At 43.9% G+C, this 18,258-nt stretch overlaps 1 protein-coding gene across 1 annotated transcript in view; it reads right to left on the minus strand.

The window, feature by feature from the left end:
* The window catches only part of Plekhg1 (pleckstrin homology and RhoGEF domain containing G1), a 93,172-nt gene that overhangs the window by 72,732 nt on the left and 2,182 nt on the right, over positions 1–18,258 (minus strand). The window contains exon 2 of the mRNA XM_005363440.3: positions 11,510–12,018. Within this exon, the coding sequence (XP_005363497.2) occupies positions 11,510–12,018 (509 nt within the window). The remainder of the gene's footprint in view (positions 1–11,509; positions 12,019–18,258) is intronic.

The following is an 18,258-nucleotide window of genomic DNA, read 5'->3' on the forward strand; positions in this document are numbered from 1 at the left end:
TCCCTCCCTCCCTCCTTCTCTCCTTCCCTCCCTCTCCTCTCCAATGTGGGTTCTGTGATTGTGGGCCCCATGATAGCAGAGCAGCCACACTGAGCCACCCCAGTCTCTGGAGTGGCTGTTTGTCTGGTCCAGAGTTCTGGCTGGAATGGGAACAAAGTTCTAGAAATCGACAATAGTGATGGTGACACAATGTCGCAAGTGTTTTTGCTGCTGGCACTGGGGGACAGAACATTCAGTTGTGTCTACTTTATTGCCACTAAAAACGATTTAAAAAGTTAGTTAAAGAGCCTCATTTTGTTTATGAAAGATAAACATCAGGCAACACATTTTAGATGCTGCAGCCATTACACTATGACCACTTCTTGCTAGTTAGATCTATCAGAAAGGGGGCTGGATTGACAGCAGTAGTTACCGCGTTTATTGTTCTTGCAGAGGACCCGGGCTTGGTTCCCAGCACCCACATTGTGGTTCACGACCATTCATAACTCTGGTTCCAGGGGATCTGACACATTGGTTTGACCTCCTTGGACACCAGGCACACATGCATGTGGTACACACACACGTGTGTGTATAGAAGCAGGCAAAATACTCATACATATAAAATAAAATAAATAACTCTTGAATGCTTCAGTTTTGTTTGGACTTTAGTTCACTAACAAAGTTAATCAGTGTGATTGAGATGAGTTTGCACCCATTCCATAGAGTCTAGCTTTAGTCTTTTGGGGAAGTCTTTCCCCTGGCTTGTTGGCGCTGGCACACCTACCTCATCTTGTTCCTCTACTTGCCGTAGGCTATGAAACCAAGTAATTAATCTTATTTTAGACATGTAGGGTAAATAGGCTCTTAGTGACAGCCTGGGCCTCTTGGGTAAAGACACAGGGTTTACTGTGTAGTGTTTGAAATGTCTATTTTGGCAGCTCAAAAGACACATTTGTGTCTGGGCTGCATTCTCGAGAGCTGAGGCTGGTGGGGATGCGATTGCCAGTCATCTGTAGATGGGGGCTTTCTGAATTAGACTCATTTATAGAGAAAGAAGCTGACATCAGACTGACCATTTGTTTCTGGACACACAGCTGATTGTCACATGAGCCCGGAGTCCAGACCAGGAGCTTTGTCCATTAAATCAACCCCAGTTTGATGCAGCCCAAATTAAAATCTGAAGGAAAAGATCCATTCCACTGTGAAAACTTTTGGCTATGTTGGAAATGAATCCCAATTCCATGTAGGTATGTAAGGTATGCTCAGAAGAACAGCATGCTATATGCATCTTGCAATTAAAAGACACTTTGACTTTATTTTTAATTAGGTGTGTGTGTGTGCGCGTGGGTGTCGGTTCTATGTACACGTGGGTGCAGGTTCTACTGGAGGCCAGAAGTGAACATTGGATCTGCTAGAGTTGTGGTTACAAGCTGGTGTAAGCTGTCTGATGTAGGTGCTAGTAACCAAACCTGAGTCCTCGTGGAGAGCAGTATATGCTTTAACCATTGAGCCATCTCCCCAGCCCAGATAACATTATCTTTCTAAAGTAAACATTTAAGGGTCAGTGAGATGGTTCAGGATATAAAAGTACTGCTGCCAAGACCCAATGGCCTGAGTTTGTTTGATTCCTGGGACCCAAAGGAGAGAACTGCCTCCTGTAAGTTGTCTTATGACCTCTACACATGCGACATGACACACAGACACATGAACACACACACACACACAAACACAGTTAAGACGATTTTCTTTTTAAAATTCTTTTTTTTTCTTTGTTTCTTTTTCTTTTTTTTTTTTTTTTCCGGTTTTTCCAAGACAGGGTTTTTCTGTATCCTTGGCTGTACTGACACTTACTCTGTAGACCAGGCTGGCCTCAAACCCATAGAGGTCCTCCTTCTCTGCCTCCCAAGTGCTGGGATTAAAGGCTTGTACCACTGCCCAGCCAAGATAATTTCCTTGACTAAAACTTTGATATAGTTATACAGGTCTGCCAACATTATAACCCTTTAAAATCTACCAGAAATGATTGGCTTTGTACAAGAGCTAATTGCATGAATAATCATTTAATGAGAATAATGACTCCCCCTAAGATGTTGATTGTTTTCTCAGCACTATAGCCTTGGACACGAAGGATTCCAAACTCTCCATCCCATTTCTTTCAGATGAAAAAAACTTTTAAAATTCTTGGGAACCTGTGCTTTTCATTGGGAGCTTTGAAAGCCCCCACTTTCATCATTTTGTAACAGCCCAGGAGGATAAGAGGGGGAATGATACTGCATTTAAAAGCTACTGTTTGCTTTATAACAATAACAGCAACAGTCTCCCTAGCACCATGGCCCTCTATGTTGAAAGACTGATGGGATATGGGGGGCAGAGAGAAAAACCTTCCTCCGCCCCACAGAAGCGATTCCATCAGCCTAGGTTGCAGTCAGGGCTGGCGAAGACCTGCAATGTTCCCATGGTCTCCCCAGTAGCCTCTGCTCTAGAAACTCCCTGCTTAGGTTTCTGTTACTCCTCCGAACCAGATTTCTCAAGTGATAGCTTTTAATTGCTCAAATAATAGCCTCTTTGAACTGTTTACAAGGGCTTACTACCCCAGGCACAAATCTACCTGATGACCAGTAATTGTCTGTTTCTCATGAGGGGTCATTATGTTTGATTAATTCCTAGTTTTGAAGTAGGAACTTTCTCTAAGTGGATGAACACAAAGTCAGTTTTGAGCATTCGGGATGGTTTGAATGTGAGTACCTTTACATGTCCTAACAGTAGCCTTCCTGTCCTTGTTTTGTTTTAAATAGGACTTGAGAGGCAGCTCCCACCTAGACTAGAGGTGTGTAAAATAGGCCTCCAGAGGGACCAACTGCTTTGCTAATGGCACGTGTGACAAACCCAGGAAGACCTGTTCTTGCAGGAGAGGGAAAGGTGACTTTTCACCTCAAAGGTGACCTGTACTAGAATTATTGGGGAAAAGGGTAAGTTGGGGATTGCTTTTGCCTTACTCCAAGATGGAAATGACCCTGACTGTTGTGGATTCCTTCATCTTATTCTCTGGATTTGCTCACTAAAGATAGACAAAGATACAGACTCATTCTTTCCCACATACCCGTGCTCTACGTTTACTTTGTTTTGTTTTGTGAAAGTCTGAGGCACAGAGAACTAAGTTAGAAAAGCAGCAAGCAGCTTGCTTCCAGGAAGCCTCATTCATGAATTTTTGCAAGGCCTCACCTTACCTGGCATCTCCCAGGCATTATGTCGGTGCTGCTAGTTTTTTTTTCTTCTAAAATGGCTCTGCTCTGCAGCACCTCCCCCACCACGGTGGACACCGTGAGCCCAAATAAACAATTTCTCCCTTTATCTTTTCCTTAGGTATTTGGGTCACACACCAAAGCCACTGGGCTATTTTTTTTAATTAAAATTTAACAATAAAAAAGAATTTTAGCAGTTCTAGTCAAGATGCTGAGTAGAATGATGTCATTGGCCTTAAGTGGCAAAATAATCTTTGCAGAGAGGGGAGACACTGAGAGCCACAAGCACAGTTAATACGAAGCACACAGCCAACAGGCTGTAAACAGGCAAAGGTGCCGTGGTCTGTGCTATGGAGTAGGGGTGCTTGGCTGTTTCATTGTCTTCAGGCCTTTCTCTTGATCTGGGTAAACTCTCCTCCACAATTCATTTTACCAGATGCAGGCCACACATTTTATTTGGTAGGCACATCTGGCCAGAGGAAATGTCTCCTCCCAATTGCAGGCTGTCTTGTGTACAACATAATCTTCCGAAATTTACGCTAAGTTAGGATATCCCAAAGAATAAGTAGGTCATTTTTGACAGGATCCTTGTTCGGAAAATATGAATGTGTGTTCCTGTGTATCATATGTGAAAGAACAATTAGACTTCAGCTTGAAACCCCAAGCTTCCCTTGTCCACGCAGCTTTCGTCTAGCTCTAGAAGGCAGGCAGGAACGGAGACCATGAAGGCACACCTGGCATAGCCACCAGCGACCATCACCTTACTCTTTATTCTCCATCCACTCAGGCCTTTCTCCTCCATCGTAGCTCACGAGTGGAAGGTCTCCGTCCTTAGCGCCGGCTGTATCGTTTTCTTCTGCTCTTTCTCCTGTGTTTCCGATTTCTCATTCTTTCCCTTGCTTCCTTTGATTCTCGGCTTTTCACATACGAGGCAGGGGGCCCGGGAATCTGGTGACTTCCCCAGTCAACTTCAATAATTTTTTTTCCAAGGTCACAAATCACATTTGTGACAGCATGTGTTTAATTATCTATTTAGTTATATACATAACTATGCTTAAACCATGCACATATTATAACTGTATGAACTAGTTATAGGCACTATAACTAGTTGTATATATTGTCACTATAAACAATGCCTCCAGTTTTGTTAGCTTTCTTTTTGTAAACGTTCTACTGATGGAGTTTTTAAAATTATGTAAGCACTTGTTGTATGTACTATAACTAGTTATTATATATATATATATATATATATATAATAACTATGTATAAATGATGGCTCCAGTTCTGTTAGCCTTTGTTTTGTAAAACTTCTACTGATGGAGTTTTTGAGTACTGAGTTTAGTACCCCTATAATGCTGTCTCTTTAAGAGACAAGCCACGCCCACTCTCTTCCTGCTTGCAGTCTCAGCCCAACCCTCTCTCTTCCTGTCTGCTCTCTTTTGGAGAGGCAGTTTCTGCCTCTCTCCCCACTTTTCCCCTTCCCCCTCTCCCTCCCTCCCCTCCCCTTTCTACCCTTTTCCTTCCCCTCTATAACTCATCTAATAATGTCCAATTTTATTCTTTATGGTGTGTCTATCTCTGTGCCTCCCACCCAGCAGTCCTGGAGAATCTCAGCTTCTGTTCCTCCCACCTGTAGCCTGCCCACACCGCTTGCAGGGGACCAGCCAGCCGCCACATGGCTGGGGACCAGCCACCTTGGTTTGTGGACCTGCTGTGTGGCATGGTATCGACCCCGCAGCAAATCCATTGCAACCCCATTTTCCCATAATTCCTTCTCCCACAAGACACTTTGCAAGGAGACCTATTTTAAGGAACACATATATCCTATTATAGGGGAACTGTTACGCATTTTGAAACTCCTACAGCTTTTTCCGTCTATGACCTGCACTTCCTTTAGTTGGCCTTTAGTTATCTGTTACAGGTGTTAAAAAGTCCCATCTGTAATCTATATGCGGTGCCTGCATTCTTATAACCAGAGCAGAACAAGGAAGATAGCTCTTCAAATAGAATCCTGCCTCTGGACCAGCAGCACCCTGGATAGCCTTAGACTGATCTTAACTACTCATCTGAGCCCCAAGTTTCAAGAATCTGCAGGACTGTGAGAAACTCAAGGGCAAGTTGTCTACCATGTTGAATTTAGTCATTCTTAGAGAGATTCTAGGATGTTATTATATCCATAACAATTATGTACATTGGGGATTATTATGTGATTGTCATCAAATTCTTAAGTAATTTGAAAATCATACCCTGATAAAGGTTAACAACATAGACTATTTCCTGAAAGACTCTTGACTATAAGGGTACACGTTGGCTAGGTTTGCTATGGAATGCGTCCATGATAATGTGGATTTGGCTAGTACCCAGCTTCTCCTTGCACTAGATCAATTTTAACGACCTGTTTTCTCATTGTTTACTTTTTCTTCAAGTACTCACACTCATCAAAATGCCCTTAGAATTGTCTTTAAAAGTAAGGCAGTGTGATATGAAAGAAAAGACTCCAATTTCTTAAGGACTTAAGCAATGAGCCAAGAACCTTGAAACTCCCACATACACTTTCGGTAAGTGTTTGGTGTCTGATACATTAGGCCCTTCTGTTCTTTAATTCCCTTCTGCCCATAAGGTTTCCAGAACACAATCAAGATAAACAGCCTGTGCATTTAAACCAGCCTGTACCAAGCAGCTCTCTTTTTTAGCTTGAAGTATTAATGATGATGAATTCCAAAGGGCTTCAATGTAAGTTTCATGGATGGGATGGGTAGGAAAGCAAAGGGGTGTGTGTGTAATTAGGGGTGATGAGAGAAAGTGGAGAGAAAAAAGAGTCATAGAAAGATAGATTGGTTTGAATCTTGTCTGAGCCCTAAAGGAAGCCCTCATTAATAATATTTTATGAGGACCCATACACGTACAATCAGATTCAATTTTTATGCATATAATATATTCAATTTATATATGTATATAAATTCAGTGCCTGATGTATGGTAAACAGTTCAGTTGCCGCTAAGGTCATTTTTAGGGATTTATTTGTTACAAAGACACAGTTTTGGCAATTTCGAAGCAGCAGGTACATGCAGCTGTGGGGTTCTATTTAGTTGGGACAATAACAACTGCAGCACACAAGCATTATTGATACCTCTCCTAGTTTTTCCTTATTAGTTTTGGTGGTGGGGTGGGGGATCGAATGGTGTAGGTTTGCCGTGAGACTGTATTTGTTACATATAAAGTACACAGTGGAGAACACCAGCTGTTGATAAAAATGTTTCCTATCTCCTTTGGGGACCAGCTAGGACGCGCGTCCCTGCCTCCCTTAGAGTCGGGTGAGAGCATCGACAAGGTCCTCCTTCCCACATTAGCTGGCGGTCAGTGGAAGCGAGGGACTTCTAGAGGTGTTTAGGTACGAGAGCGAGGCATGGTGGGGACAAGGGGTCAGACAGTGGTATAAATGACAATAACAATAGTGAAAAAAACCAGGAACGCATTAAAGCCGATTCTATGTATACTACAGTCTATGAAAAACATTGCTTAACATATAGCGTCTACACAAGCAGGGGATTATCAGGTTTGCTCCTAAAGGAATCTGGAATGATTTTTAAAAAGACCCCATGCATGACATTTTTAAAAAGACCCCATTTTGTCCTAGATGACAAAATGAAAAGAAGCATCCATACGAAAGTGCACAGACGCCACATTAGCAATGTTGATGAAATCATGCCAAGTACTACAGTACAAATTCTTTATCAAATCCACCCACAGAATAGGCCTTCACTGAAAAGCTATAACGTCCCAGGTCTGACAGTCTAGGAGGGAAAGCTTCCACCTAAATGAGCCTCATTAAAAAAGCATCAGCATGATCAATGTTGTTTAAGTTAGAGGGAGAGATACACACTGAGGGCCTAAGCAAGGAAAATGCCAGTGAAATCTGCCTTTCTGGTCAGCCTTGTAGCTCAGAACATAGCTTTCTCCTTTGGTAGCTGTGCAGGGCATATGGCTGATCCGAAGAATCCCCACACAGCCATTTCCACACCCAACAATTCCGCCTTTCCCAAGATCACTGGGTAGCTGAGCCTTGTTAGAAACGGTTGTCCTCCAGGGCAGGGTGGCCCAGAACAAAGGCCAGCTCAGATGCCATCTGTCCCAGTTACAGATGCCTTGAAAGGCCCAGAGCACAGCATCTGGGCAGAGCTTGCTGCACAAGGTCCCCGAGCCTGGCTTTGGTTTTCTTCTTTCATTCCGTACAAGAGAAGTGCCATTGTCCCTCTGACAGGTGTCACACCACCAACACCCTTCTCTAAGCTATGGCACCAGGCAGAACAGCTTTCCAGGAATCTCCTGGAATCAGGCACGGAAATCACCCTTCGCTCTTCACCCTGACACTATCCACTTGATAAACAAATGTACCATGGGTAGAGGTTGACACTTGACCCCCTTGTTCAGTCAAAGCCTTTATTTTACTTTATTCTAACCCCCCCCCCCCCTTTAAAGGCAGCATCTCATGAATTCCAGGCTGGCCTTGAAGGATTTCATACTCTGAATTCTCTTCTGCCACCTCTCGAGTGCCAAGATTACGGGCATGGGTAAGCATATCTGGTTTTTATGCAGTGATGTAGCCTGAAACCAGGGCTTCATACAGCCTGTGCATACACTCTACCCACAGCTGCCGAGCAAGGCTGAGGGTCCCCAATGAAGACGGTCTTAAGCTTTGACTGGTGAGAGATAACTGTGTCAATCATGCCTACTGGGGCATTATTCACAGTGGCTGAGATCTGAAACCAGTCCATAGTCCCATCTACAGACGAAAGGATAAAGGAAATGCATCATCTACACCCGAGCAGAATAAAATGATGTCACCTGCAGAAAAATGGATTGAACCGGAAGTCATCATGCTACGTGAAATATCCAGGTCAAGAAAGATAAAAATTACATTTCTATATGCAGAATTAACCTCTCTCTTTCCTCCCCCCTCTCCCTTTCCCGCCCTCCCCCACAGGCATTCACACATGTGAAGCTAGAAGAGGGACTATTTGTGGGAGAGAGGGGTACAAGGGAGGGAAATGGGGAGCAAATAGGAACAAAGCTGATTATAAAAGTATGAAAATACCATGATGAAACCCATTAGTTTAAACGCTAAATAACATATTTTGCACACAGACATATGTAGATCACTATGCAGGCCCTGGGAATTGAACTCAGGTTGTTGGACCCCTCTCACTGATCCTTACAAACAATATTTCAAGACTTGGACTGTTAAACTTTTAGACATTAAGGCTGTAATACTCACTTCTTATTTTTTTTTTAAACATAGATAAAGTTACTTGAAAAGCATTATGAGTCTCTGGGGTATGACAGGAGGAAAAGGTTCATGTTTATGCTTATTTTATCCACCCCTCACTAAATATGTCTTTTTAGATCCTTAGAGATGACCTAATTTGGTACCTCAGAGTTCAAAGATGCCATTTGCAGTGCGGATGCAACTTCCAATTACACAGCATTATATAACATTCTGAACTATTTTAAAACTCACTAAAAGGGTAAAAGAGGCTGTGAGCTCTGTCTGAGGTCCAATCTCATGGGGCTCGCAAAGGCTTTTTTTTTAATAGATCATTTAGAAAGATTAAAAGAATCCTACCTTGCCCAGTCAGTCAAAGACCCATTAAACATGAAAGAGACCCTCTGGCTATGGATTCCCATCTCACCACAAAGTGTACGGCTGGCTATTTTACTTTCAACTTGTTTTCATGTTTATTACCCCATTTCATCGGTGACCGATGAAATATAGGAACCATATATTTGGCTATGGCGACAGCCAAAATCATATCTGCCCTTTTCAAATGTTAAAGATTAAAAACGACAAAGGCGTTGAAGGGAAAGGAGCAGGGAATGAGACAGAGTCACTGCGGTAGACGGGACAGGGGTCCAGAGATTGAGGGAGTGGGTGAAAATGCAAGGGGTACATAGCAACGGGGCCGAGAAAACCAGCACACACAGTCCAACGTTCCAAAAGCTTTAGGACTCAGTAAGGAGATGTAGATGTCACCACTGCTGATAAGAGAAAGAAAAACATGGCCTGTGCATTTTGGATAGGTTTAATACAATATCTCTGCACATAGGAAAGAAGGTCTTTTCTCTGTCTGTATAACCGGCATGTGGAACCCAACCACCCAGGTTTCAAGGTTCTCTTCTTGGAAAGCAGCTAACTGGGACAAGGCAAACTGCATTCTGTCTCTTAAGTGTCTGTATCTGAAGATACAGTGTCTATATCTGAAGATACAGTGTCTGTATCAACAACGTTCACAAAACCTCACTGTTCATAAACCCTAGTGACAAAAACTCAGCTTGAGCCGTGGAGATTCTGTTCATAATGTACATAGTTAAAACGTACCCCTGACAGAAAAATTCATTCAATTTGGAATGCTACTGCTTGATAGGAAAGCAGAGTAAAACAAAAGCGTAAGTTGGGCTCAGAACTGAGGCTCTTTCCCATCTTGTCCTGTCTCTGTGGAGTGGGTTAACATGTCAGCATGGAGGCAAGCTCGCCAGCCTCTGTGGAGAGAGAGTTACTGCACGGGGAAGGTAGGAACAACTTGGACGGCTTCAACCAGTACCGATGGGGTGAAACTGGTAGGAAAAACCACCTCTCCCTATCTGGTCTCTCTCATTCATATCTTATTTCTTCTCACTCAAATTTTATCAAGTAGCCTTGACAAAACAAAACCGAGAGAGAGTCTTCACAGAATAACAGTTGAGTAACTCAACGTTTCTTCCTTAGTAGATGAATTTTGATGAGGTTTGATTTGAAAAGTTACTAAGAAAAACGATAAGAAAAAAACAAACCAAGCACCAACCAATAACTACTTTACTAACGTTAAGTTTCTGAGAGGTTGTAAAATTGTTGGCCGTTTCACAGGTATTTCTTCTGAAGCACAAATGACATCATGGTGGAAAGTTAGAAACTGAGCCACTTTGGTCCGTTTGGTGCCACATATTGTTTTGGTTGAACATCAGCTAGCTTTCTGTTTTTACTGGGAGTGATGTCATAACTGCTTTTAGGATACAGTGTCTGGCTCTGTCATCCGTGGAACTCACCACACAATCACGCTTTTAAATTTCCTTTTCTAAAGCTGTAAGCGTGTGTGCACTAGGTGGAGAATGTGCTCGTCAGCAAGCATCCCACAATGCTTAGATAGAAAGTCAAACAGTAGCTAGTGTGGTGCACACCTGTGAGTCCCAGACCTTGGGGAGTGTGGGAAGGGGGTCTAGGAGTTCAAGGGCAGGAAAAAAAAAAAATATCTAAAACAGACTTTAGTTACACACAGAGAGAGAGACAGAGAGAGACACAGAGAGACACAGAGAGAGAGAGACAGAGAGAGACAGAAGGTATTTGGTGCATCACTAGGCCACAACACAAGTAGCTTTGCAATGCACAGATTTACCCTAGAAGTACTAATATTTTTAAGAATGAGCTAATATCTGAGCTCTACTTAATCTTTACCCCTGGGAACTGATCTATAACTCATAGTCAAATAATAACTGAATTTTCAGGGGATCTGATCTGGCACATAAGGTGAGCTAAGCTCCCATTGAATAATTTGTATAAAGAATTAATATGGTAATCACTTATGCAAATTATGTAAAACGTTCATTATAAATGTGGACAGTAAAGCAAAATAAGACAAGATCCAGGACTTTTCTCTCCTCCATTTACTCCCTCCCCAAACACCAAGCAACAGAGAGCCCAGCTCTCTGTTAGGGCGATGTATACATATGGTCAGCTAAGGGTCAGTTCCACCCCGCAGGCCCCACACTCCAGGACACAGAAGTCACAGCCTCTTGGGGGGGGGGGAAGGATCCAGGTAGCAATAGTTTCAGAAACTTCTAGACATAGATGGAGAGTTGCGATTCAGGTAAGAACAGTTGTGTTCGGAGACATCTAGCATCTACTCACCAAGAAGCTTGGGGCACCCTCTGTCCCCATTATTACCTGCTCCACTAGCGGAGAGGGGCCCTGAGGTCCCAGGTGTGGAACTTAGCAGACAGTACGCTGGTTGAATATGTGCAGTGTCATCACCATTGCCCTTGACACACAGTTGATTTGCTATGCAACTGTTAACTACTCCATTGACCAGGTGACAGCACTAGGTTTCTCTTAAGTTAAGAACTTGCTTTACTGTTCTCCTCTGCCATCATAGAAGACATCGCCCCCACCCCAAACAAGGCCCTTTGCTTTCCTCTATTATTTTGCAAGCCTGTTTCTCCTGCTTGACAACCTTAAAAGCCTTCAGAGTCTGCCTTACCTCCACGATGCTTTTTAGGTCTTGCACGTAGGTCCTCTCGGTCTCTAGGATTTCCTGTACCACTCTATCCACATAGAGGAGCTTGGGGCTGGTGTCCAAGTCTGCAGTGGTTTGGGGTGCCCCATTCGTGTCCATTCTCCACTGGGTCCTGGGCTGCCTCTCGCTGACCCCATCCATGTTCGGTGGCCCGGAAGGGGTGTCCCTCTGCAGCTCGCTGCTGGAAAATGGCCGTGCTGGAATCAGCTCCAGCTTTATGGCCCCAGCTTCTTTATCCTGGCGAAATAAGCCCAAGTGGCTATTTGAAACCAAAGTCATTCTGCTGCCGATGGAGCCATGGCTGTCCCTGGAGGAGGCAGAAGATGAGGTGGAGCTGAAGCTGATGGGTCGGTCACTGTCAGAAAACTCCATGGCCTTTGGTTCTGGGGACTGGGAAGCTTCAGCTGTGGTCCTTGGATCAGGAACTTGAGTTACAGCTGGCGGCCCTTTCGGTTGCAGCCGGCGATGCCCATCTGCTTCCGTCGCAGAAAGATAGAAAAGAGAGAAGAAAGGTCAGTGAGCACCCTCTGAACAGGAGGAGGAAAGGAGGTCAAAACCCACCCCAGGTGTGGAGCATCATTAACAAGAGGCAGCAAGTGAGCTCGGAAAGGCAGGCTGGGAAAAGGAGGATGAGCGGTTCAGAGCATCCTCTGAGCCAGCTGGAAAGGCAGCTGCAGGCTCTGCCCTAGGCCTTTTCTCCTTGATTCGGCAACTTAACAGATCACAGAACGAGCCCGGATACCCTAAACTGTATGAAGCAGGACATTGGGTGCTGTTTCTAAATGTGAGCACCTGCACTGAATCACATACGCAGATGGGTCCAGATTGGCAGGTGTAAAGGCTCAGCGGTCAGGGCACAAAGAACAGGCAACTTTAATCAACACAACAAATGGTTCTAGCGTGCTGAGAAGGGAGACTAATTCTTACACAATCTTGAGAAACGTTGCTTTAGATTTTAAGTCTTCCCTTATAATTCTACCGTTTCTAAGCAAGGGGCCTGGAGCATGGAGACTCAGTTTAAGTGACATGAAGTGACACTGGCTGATGCACAGCTCACTCACACACAGCACTGAACACAGAGCGGTGTGGGTTCACTCTCTGTCTAATGGGGGGGGCGTGAAAACCAGGCTGAAATAAAAAGACCCACATCCTACCTCAAACTTATCTTTCACCTTAGCCTTTACCTAAAGCCCTTAAAAACTGGCATGCCAGGCCTGCAGGATGGCTCAGCTGGTAAAGACACTTCACACAAAGCTTGACCACCTCACCTTGATCCCCAGGATCACAAGAGGGAGGGCAAGAGCTGACTCCTGGCCGCTGTTCCACATCTGAGCTGGCCCAGAAGAGGACTTCAAAGTGCTTATATAACATCTCCCTGTGTAGTTTTTTCTATAATGCCCATTTGCTCATTTTTTCTCTCTCTCTCTAATAAATAAATACATAAATTTATGTCACAGGAACCCTACCTGCCTAAGACAAACAGACAAGCACAGCTTTTCTAGTATCGATTAAGTCACAACATCCAGGAGCTATTGGAACAACTCCAGCAGTCCATACGCCAAGTCATAAAACAGCGGTTTTAAATTAGGAACTAAGTGACGAGAAAAATTAAGCCCAGCTGGGTTGTTGGCATTTATGAGAAAGCGCAAGGTGAGACCATCTGCCAAGTGGGGAGGTGACAATAGCTGTGGTGGAGGAAGATTATCTTGGGTTCAAAAAGGCCATAGCTGAATTTAAACCTTCCAAAATTATTCTTATGAGACATGCAAGATTCCAGTTTTTTTTTTCAGCTGTCAAGGCAGGATCAGTATCCCCTCGCCCCCATAATATTGAGATTGTACCTTACGATAAGGGATTTGATCAATGATGAAATTGGCTTCATCTCGGTAGGTCACCTTATTACCAAAATTCATCCTTAGAGGTTTTGTTTGAAATGGGAAGATTATGCTGGAAAGATTATAATATGACAGATGTATTAAGAATATTGGTCCATGGTATTTCCCTGAGACAAAGTTTCTCTGTGTAGCACTGGGTGTCCTGGAACTCATTCTGTAGACCAGGTTGGCCCGGAACTTAGAGATCCACCTGCCTCTCTGCCTCCTGAGTGCTGGGATGAAAGGCGTGTACCACCACCTATGGTCATTTTAATAGGAATGTAAACTTATTTGGATTTTATAATAAACATCAAACAGCTGGTCCCTATTTTTGGACTGTAAGTCCTTCAGAACCTCATCTTTTTCCTAGGCTATATGCACAGAAAGTATCAGTGCCAGTCTATGAAACAAACGTTAGAACTGTGAACGCAACACGAAGACCCTCACTCTTGTTGACAACCAGGGAGAGTAAGAAACACATAGGAAACGAAGACACTCAGGCCGCCACCACATGGTATGAGTTTGCTACAGAGTTTTAGTGCCTTTGAAATATGCTTTCTGCTTGCTCTGTAACAACTTTATAGCCCATAAAACATGGATTGGTTTGTAGTTAAAATACACTTGACCTAAAAGGCTTGATCCAGTATGAGTGTGGCGAAGATCCAAGAAGTGGCCATGCATTTGGATCTGCCTGTTGTAGAATGCAGCTGCCAGCACTCAGAACTGCTGGTATGTGCTGGTATGGTAACCTAGAATGTGATAGGCTGGGGAGATGGCTCCGAGTGTGAGGGGCTGAGTTTGAAACACCGCGCCCACACAAAACTTGACACAGTAGTGTGTGTCTGTATCCCTGATGCCCCTCTAGTGAGACAGAAGGTACAGGCAGAAGAATCTCTGCAAGCTGTCAGTGGCTTCCATCATAACTGTGACCCTGATTTTTGTCCCACTGTAGGGAATGGCCACTCTCTTGGGAAATAAGCATCCTTTAAAATCCCAAAGGTCCAACATTGATTTAGGATCAATTTAAATTGAATATGCTCACTACCCAAGGCCAGGACACCTGGAAAGGCCTAGATCAAACAATCGACCCCCACAGAGGGAGACAGGCTGGTTTCCAGAGCAAGTCCCTGCTTCCTGACTAGGCAAATGTCAGTCTTCTCTCTGGTCTAGGAAATGGTCTTTAGCATCATTATCGGGCACTTGGTACTAAATCAACGGGATGAGTGACCACAGAGAGACCCATTCCTTCCCCACCACCTCTTTTCTCTGTTTATTTTCACTCTAAGACTGGGAGATGAAGGAAGAAGAATTTGGTTTTAGAGTCTAAGCCATGCTGCTATAGATGGGCACACCTTTGGGGTATCTTCAAAGATGGGCAAGATGGCATATGACAGCCAGGTCCACAGACAACTCCTTCTGGGTCAATCTTAAACAGAAACGTGAGTGGGCCCTGATCTAAGGATCCTCCTATACCTGGCCACTGAAGCCCCTGAGACCAGCCTATTCGGTATCTGCCAGTTAAATATTGTTTAAAACAGAAACGTGCAGATATTTGGTGTCTGTAGAATTCAGCCAAGCTTACTTGACCAAATACCTTCTGAAACTACCAAAGACAGAAATTAGACATTTCAAATCAGGCCATATAATGGCACGTGAGTGATGCGAGGCTATCCTTGTTAATGAGTAACATTTTTTATGTTGACTCATGGCTTAGAAGGTAATTATAGTTTTCTCATATAAGACAACATGCCTCATAAAAACTGTCTAGTCTCGCTCTCACTGCCCTCAAAATAACTGGAGATTTCTACTGTCTGACCTCTTCTTTCTAATGAAAATCTCCAATGATTAACATTTATCAAACTGTGCTTCTCAACATAGTAGTTACTAGCTATGTGGGACCAAGGAGCATTGGAGAAGTTCCAAAACTGAGGTGGGCAGTGTGTGTAGAATAAATGACATTTTTAAATAACAATATGAGACAAAACTATCAAATACTTCATTAATTTTTTGATTGTTTTTAGAAATAGTATTTTTGAATAGTGAGATAACTTTAATATCACATTAAAATTTTACCGGTTTTGGCCGGGCGGTGGTGGCGCACGCCTTTAATCCCAGCACTCGGGAGGCAGAGGCAGGCGGATCTCTCTGAGTTCGAGACCAGCCTGGTCTACAAGAGCTAGTTCCAGGACAGGCTCCAAAACCACAAAGAAACCCTGTCCCGAAAAACCAAAAAAAAAAAAAAAAAAAAAAAATTTACCGGTTTTGTTTTACCTTTTAAAATGTCGCTACCAGCAAACTTTAAATCCTATGTACAGCTTGGAAGGGTATATTTTTATTAAAGAAAGTTTATATGAAGATCATTTAGACAATTACATTTCAGTCTGTAAATTTAGGACTGGAGAGATGATGACTTGGTGGTTAAGAACACGTACTGTTCATGCAGAGGACCCAAGTTTGATTCCTAGCACCCACACTGGCTAGCTCACAACCACTGTAAGTTCAGCTCCAGGAGATCTGATGCCCTCTTTTGGCCACAGAGGACACCTGCACACACATGCACATAACCCTCCACAGACACATAAATACACATAATGTGAAATTATGATTTTTTTTTTGGTTTTTCGATTAAAGGCGTGCGCCACCACCGCCCGGCTATGTATCCGTGGTTTTTTTTAAATAGTAGTGAATGGGATGATGCGTGAGACACACACGTGACTATTGTCAGGGGAAAGGAGGGGCGAACTCATACAGATGCAGAGGGAAGGTGGAGTGGCTGGTTTTCCACAGCAAACTGAGCCAGGAGAAAACTCTGCCAGGAACCTTTTCATTCTGCTTTGGGAGAGAGAGTAACATTTGTATGCCACTCTGCTGTCCTTCCTAGAACATCATTATCTTCTCAAGCCCCAAGTCGAGGACTAACGTTAGACAGCTTTGGAGAACGCCTCACCAAACATTGGCTCATGGATCCTTACATTTAGATCTTCTGACCATTATTACCATGAGACTAGCCAGGTCTGCCCACGTGGGGGTCATAGCCACACTCATCTTCGGTGAGCCTGGAGGTAGCGGGAGTAGAAGGTAGCACTTGCAGGGGTCTTGATGGCTTGCTGAGTCTGACAACTAGAGGTTGTTAGCCATAGTATAGCATCTGTGCACCATTCTCAATGAAGAGGCAGGACTTCCGTTTCATTCCCAATGAGTCTTTGTAGGGGAAGCAACCCCATCCCTTGGCTTCCCTTTATTTGTCCTTCAGACAGCCATTATGCTAACTTCTCTTTTTGGGAATGCCACCATCAGAATCGAGAGCACTGCTTGCTGCCTCTAACTTGTCTTGAGCCAACTTTAATATACAGCTTCCCTGATTTCATGTCACCTGGTGTGCACGCACAAGGTGGAGACTTGAGGGTTTGCCAACCTACAGTTCCCAAGGAGACTGCTATAAGGCAAAGCTGGGACCCTTCCCACTACAGCGGCAGAGGAGGGGCCAGCACACCAGTTTCTGATCACTGCTGTGCTCAAAATCCATTACTCCACCCAGTTCCTTGGAAGAACTACTGCCCAAAGATCTCCATGCTTTCCATATTATTATATTTTATTAATCACCAAGTTCCCGACACCCCAACTTCCCCATAATGATGACCTATTGGCATTGTGATCCAAACACCCCCCTTTCCCTTAAAAATAAATCTACCCTTTTGACAAATTTTGAAGCATCCAACAGTATTATTGCCGATAGGCCTGAGATGTTCTTTCCATCTTGCATAACTGAGAAGCTCGATCTGTGAGCCGTACTATACAGCATGTCTTTCTGCTCAGCCCCGGTAACCACCCTTTTACCCTTCTCTGCTATGAGTTTGACTACTTTGGATTTCTTTTTTTCTTTTTTTTTTTTGAATTTTTGAGACAGGGTTTCTCCGTAGCTTTTGGTTCCTGACCTGGCACTAGCTCTTGTAGACCAGGCAGGCCTCAAACTCACAGAGATCTGCCTGCCTCTGCCTCCTGAGTGCTGGGATTAAAGGCGTGCACCACCACCACCTGGCCTACTTTGGATTTCTTATGTGAATGATATCTTGTAGATACCTGGAAATGTTTGCCAGCATGGAACAAGTCTTACTCCCTGGAGCTGCCATGCTGGGGGCAGCAAGCAGCAGACATGCTGAGCAGCCTAGGGATGCTCACAAGCCCTGCTTCTGGTCCGAGCCTCTGGAGTGAGCAGCCATCAGCTCGTGCATCTGTGTCATGACAGATGATACAGTAATCTGACAGAAGCCAAATCAGAACCACATGTCAGAGTGTCTCCCAAATGTTGCACGATTAATAAAAACCCAAAGACAGATATTGGAGTTCAACCTGAAGGTCAGAAAAGCAAAACAACCAGCCATTGGCTCTTATCTCTACCTCAGTCTGGAATGGCGATTGGGCCTCCAGGAATCTCAGAATGAGACTGTATCTGAGAGCTGTCCCCTCCTGTCTTATATCCCTTTCTAGGGCTGGGATTAAAGGTGTGCATCACTACCAATTGGTTTCTATGGTAACTAGTGTGGCTACTAGAATTAAAGGTGTGTGTCACCATTGCCTGGTCTGTAAGGTTAACCAGTGAGGCTGTTTTACTCTCTGATCTTTAGGCAAACTGTATTTATTAAAATACAAACGAAATGCCACTATAATTCCCAGCTCACAGGAACCCTGAGAGGTTATATATAATTATCCTTGCTTTTAGCCACTGAGGTTTGGGAGTGATCTGAGTTGCAGCAAGATTACCCAAGCAGATCCACTGTCCATAATTTAAATCTACATCAAAACTGTCTTTAATGTCTGCTGTCAAAATCCTTAAAGTTT

The sequence above is a fragment of the Microtus ochrogaster genome, linkage group LG9 (assembly GCF_000317375.1).
Source record: "Microtus ochrogaster isolate Prairie Vole_2 linkage group LG9, MicOch1.0, whole genome shotgun sequence".
Lineage (NCBI taxonomy): Eukaryota > Metazoa > Chordata > Mammalia > Rodentia > Cricetidae > Microtus > Microtus ochrogaster.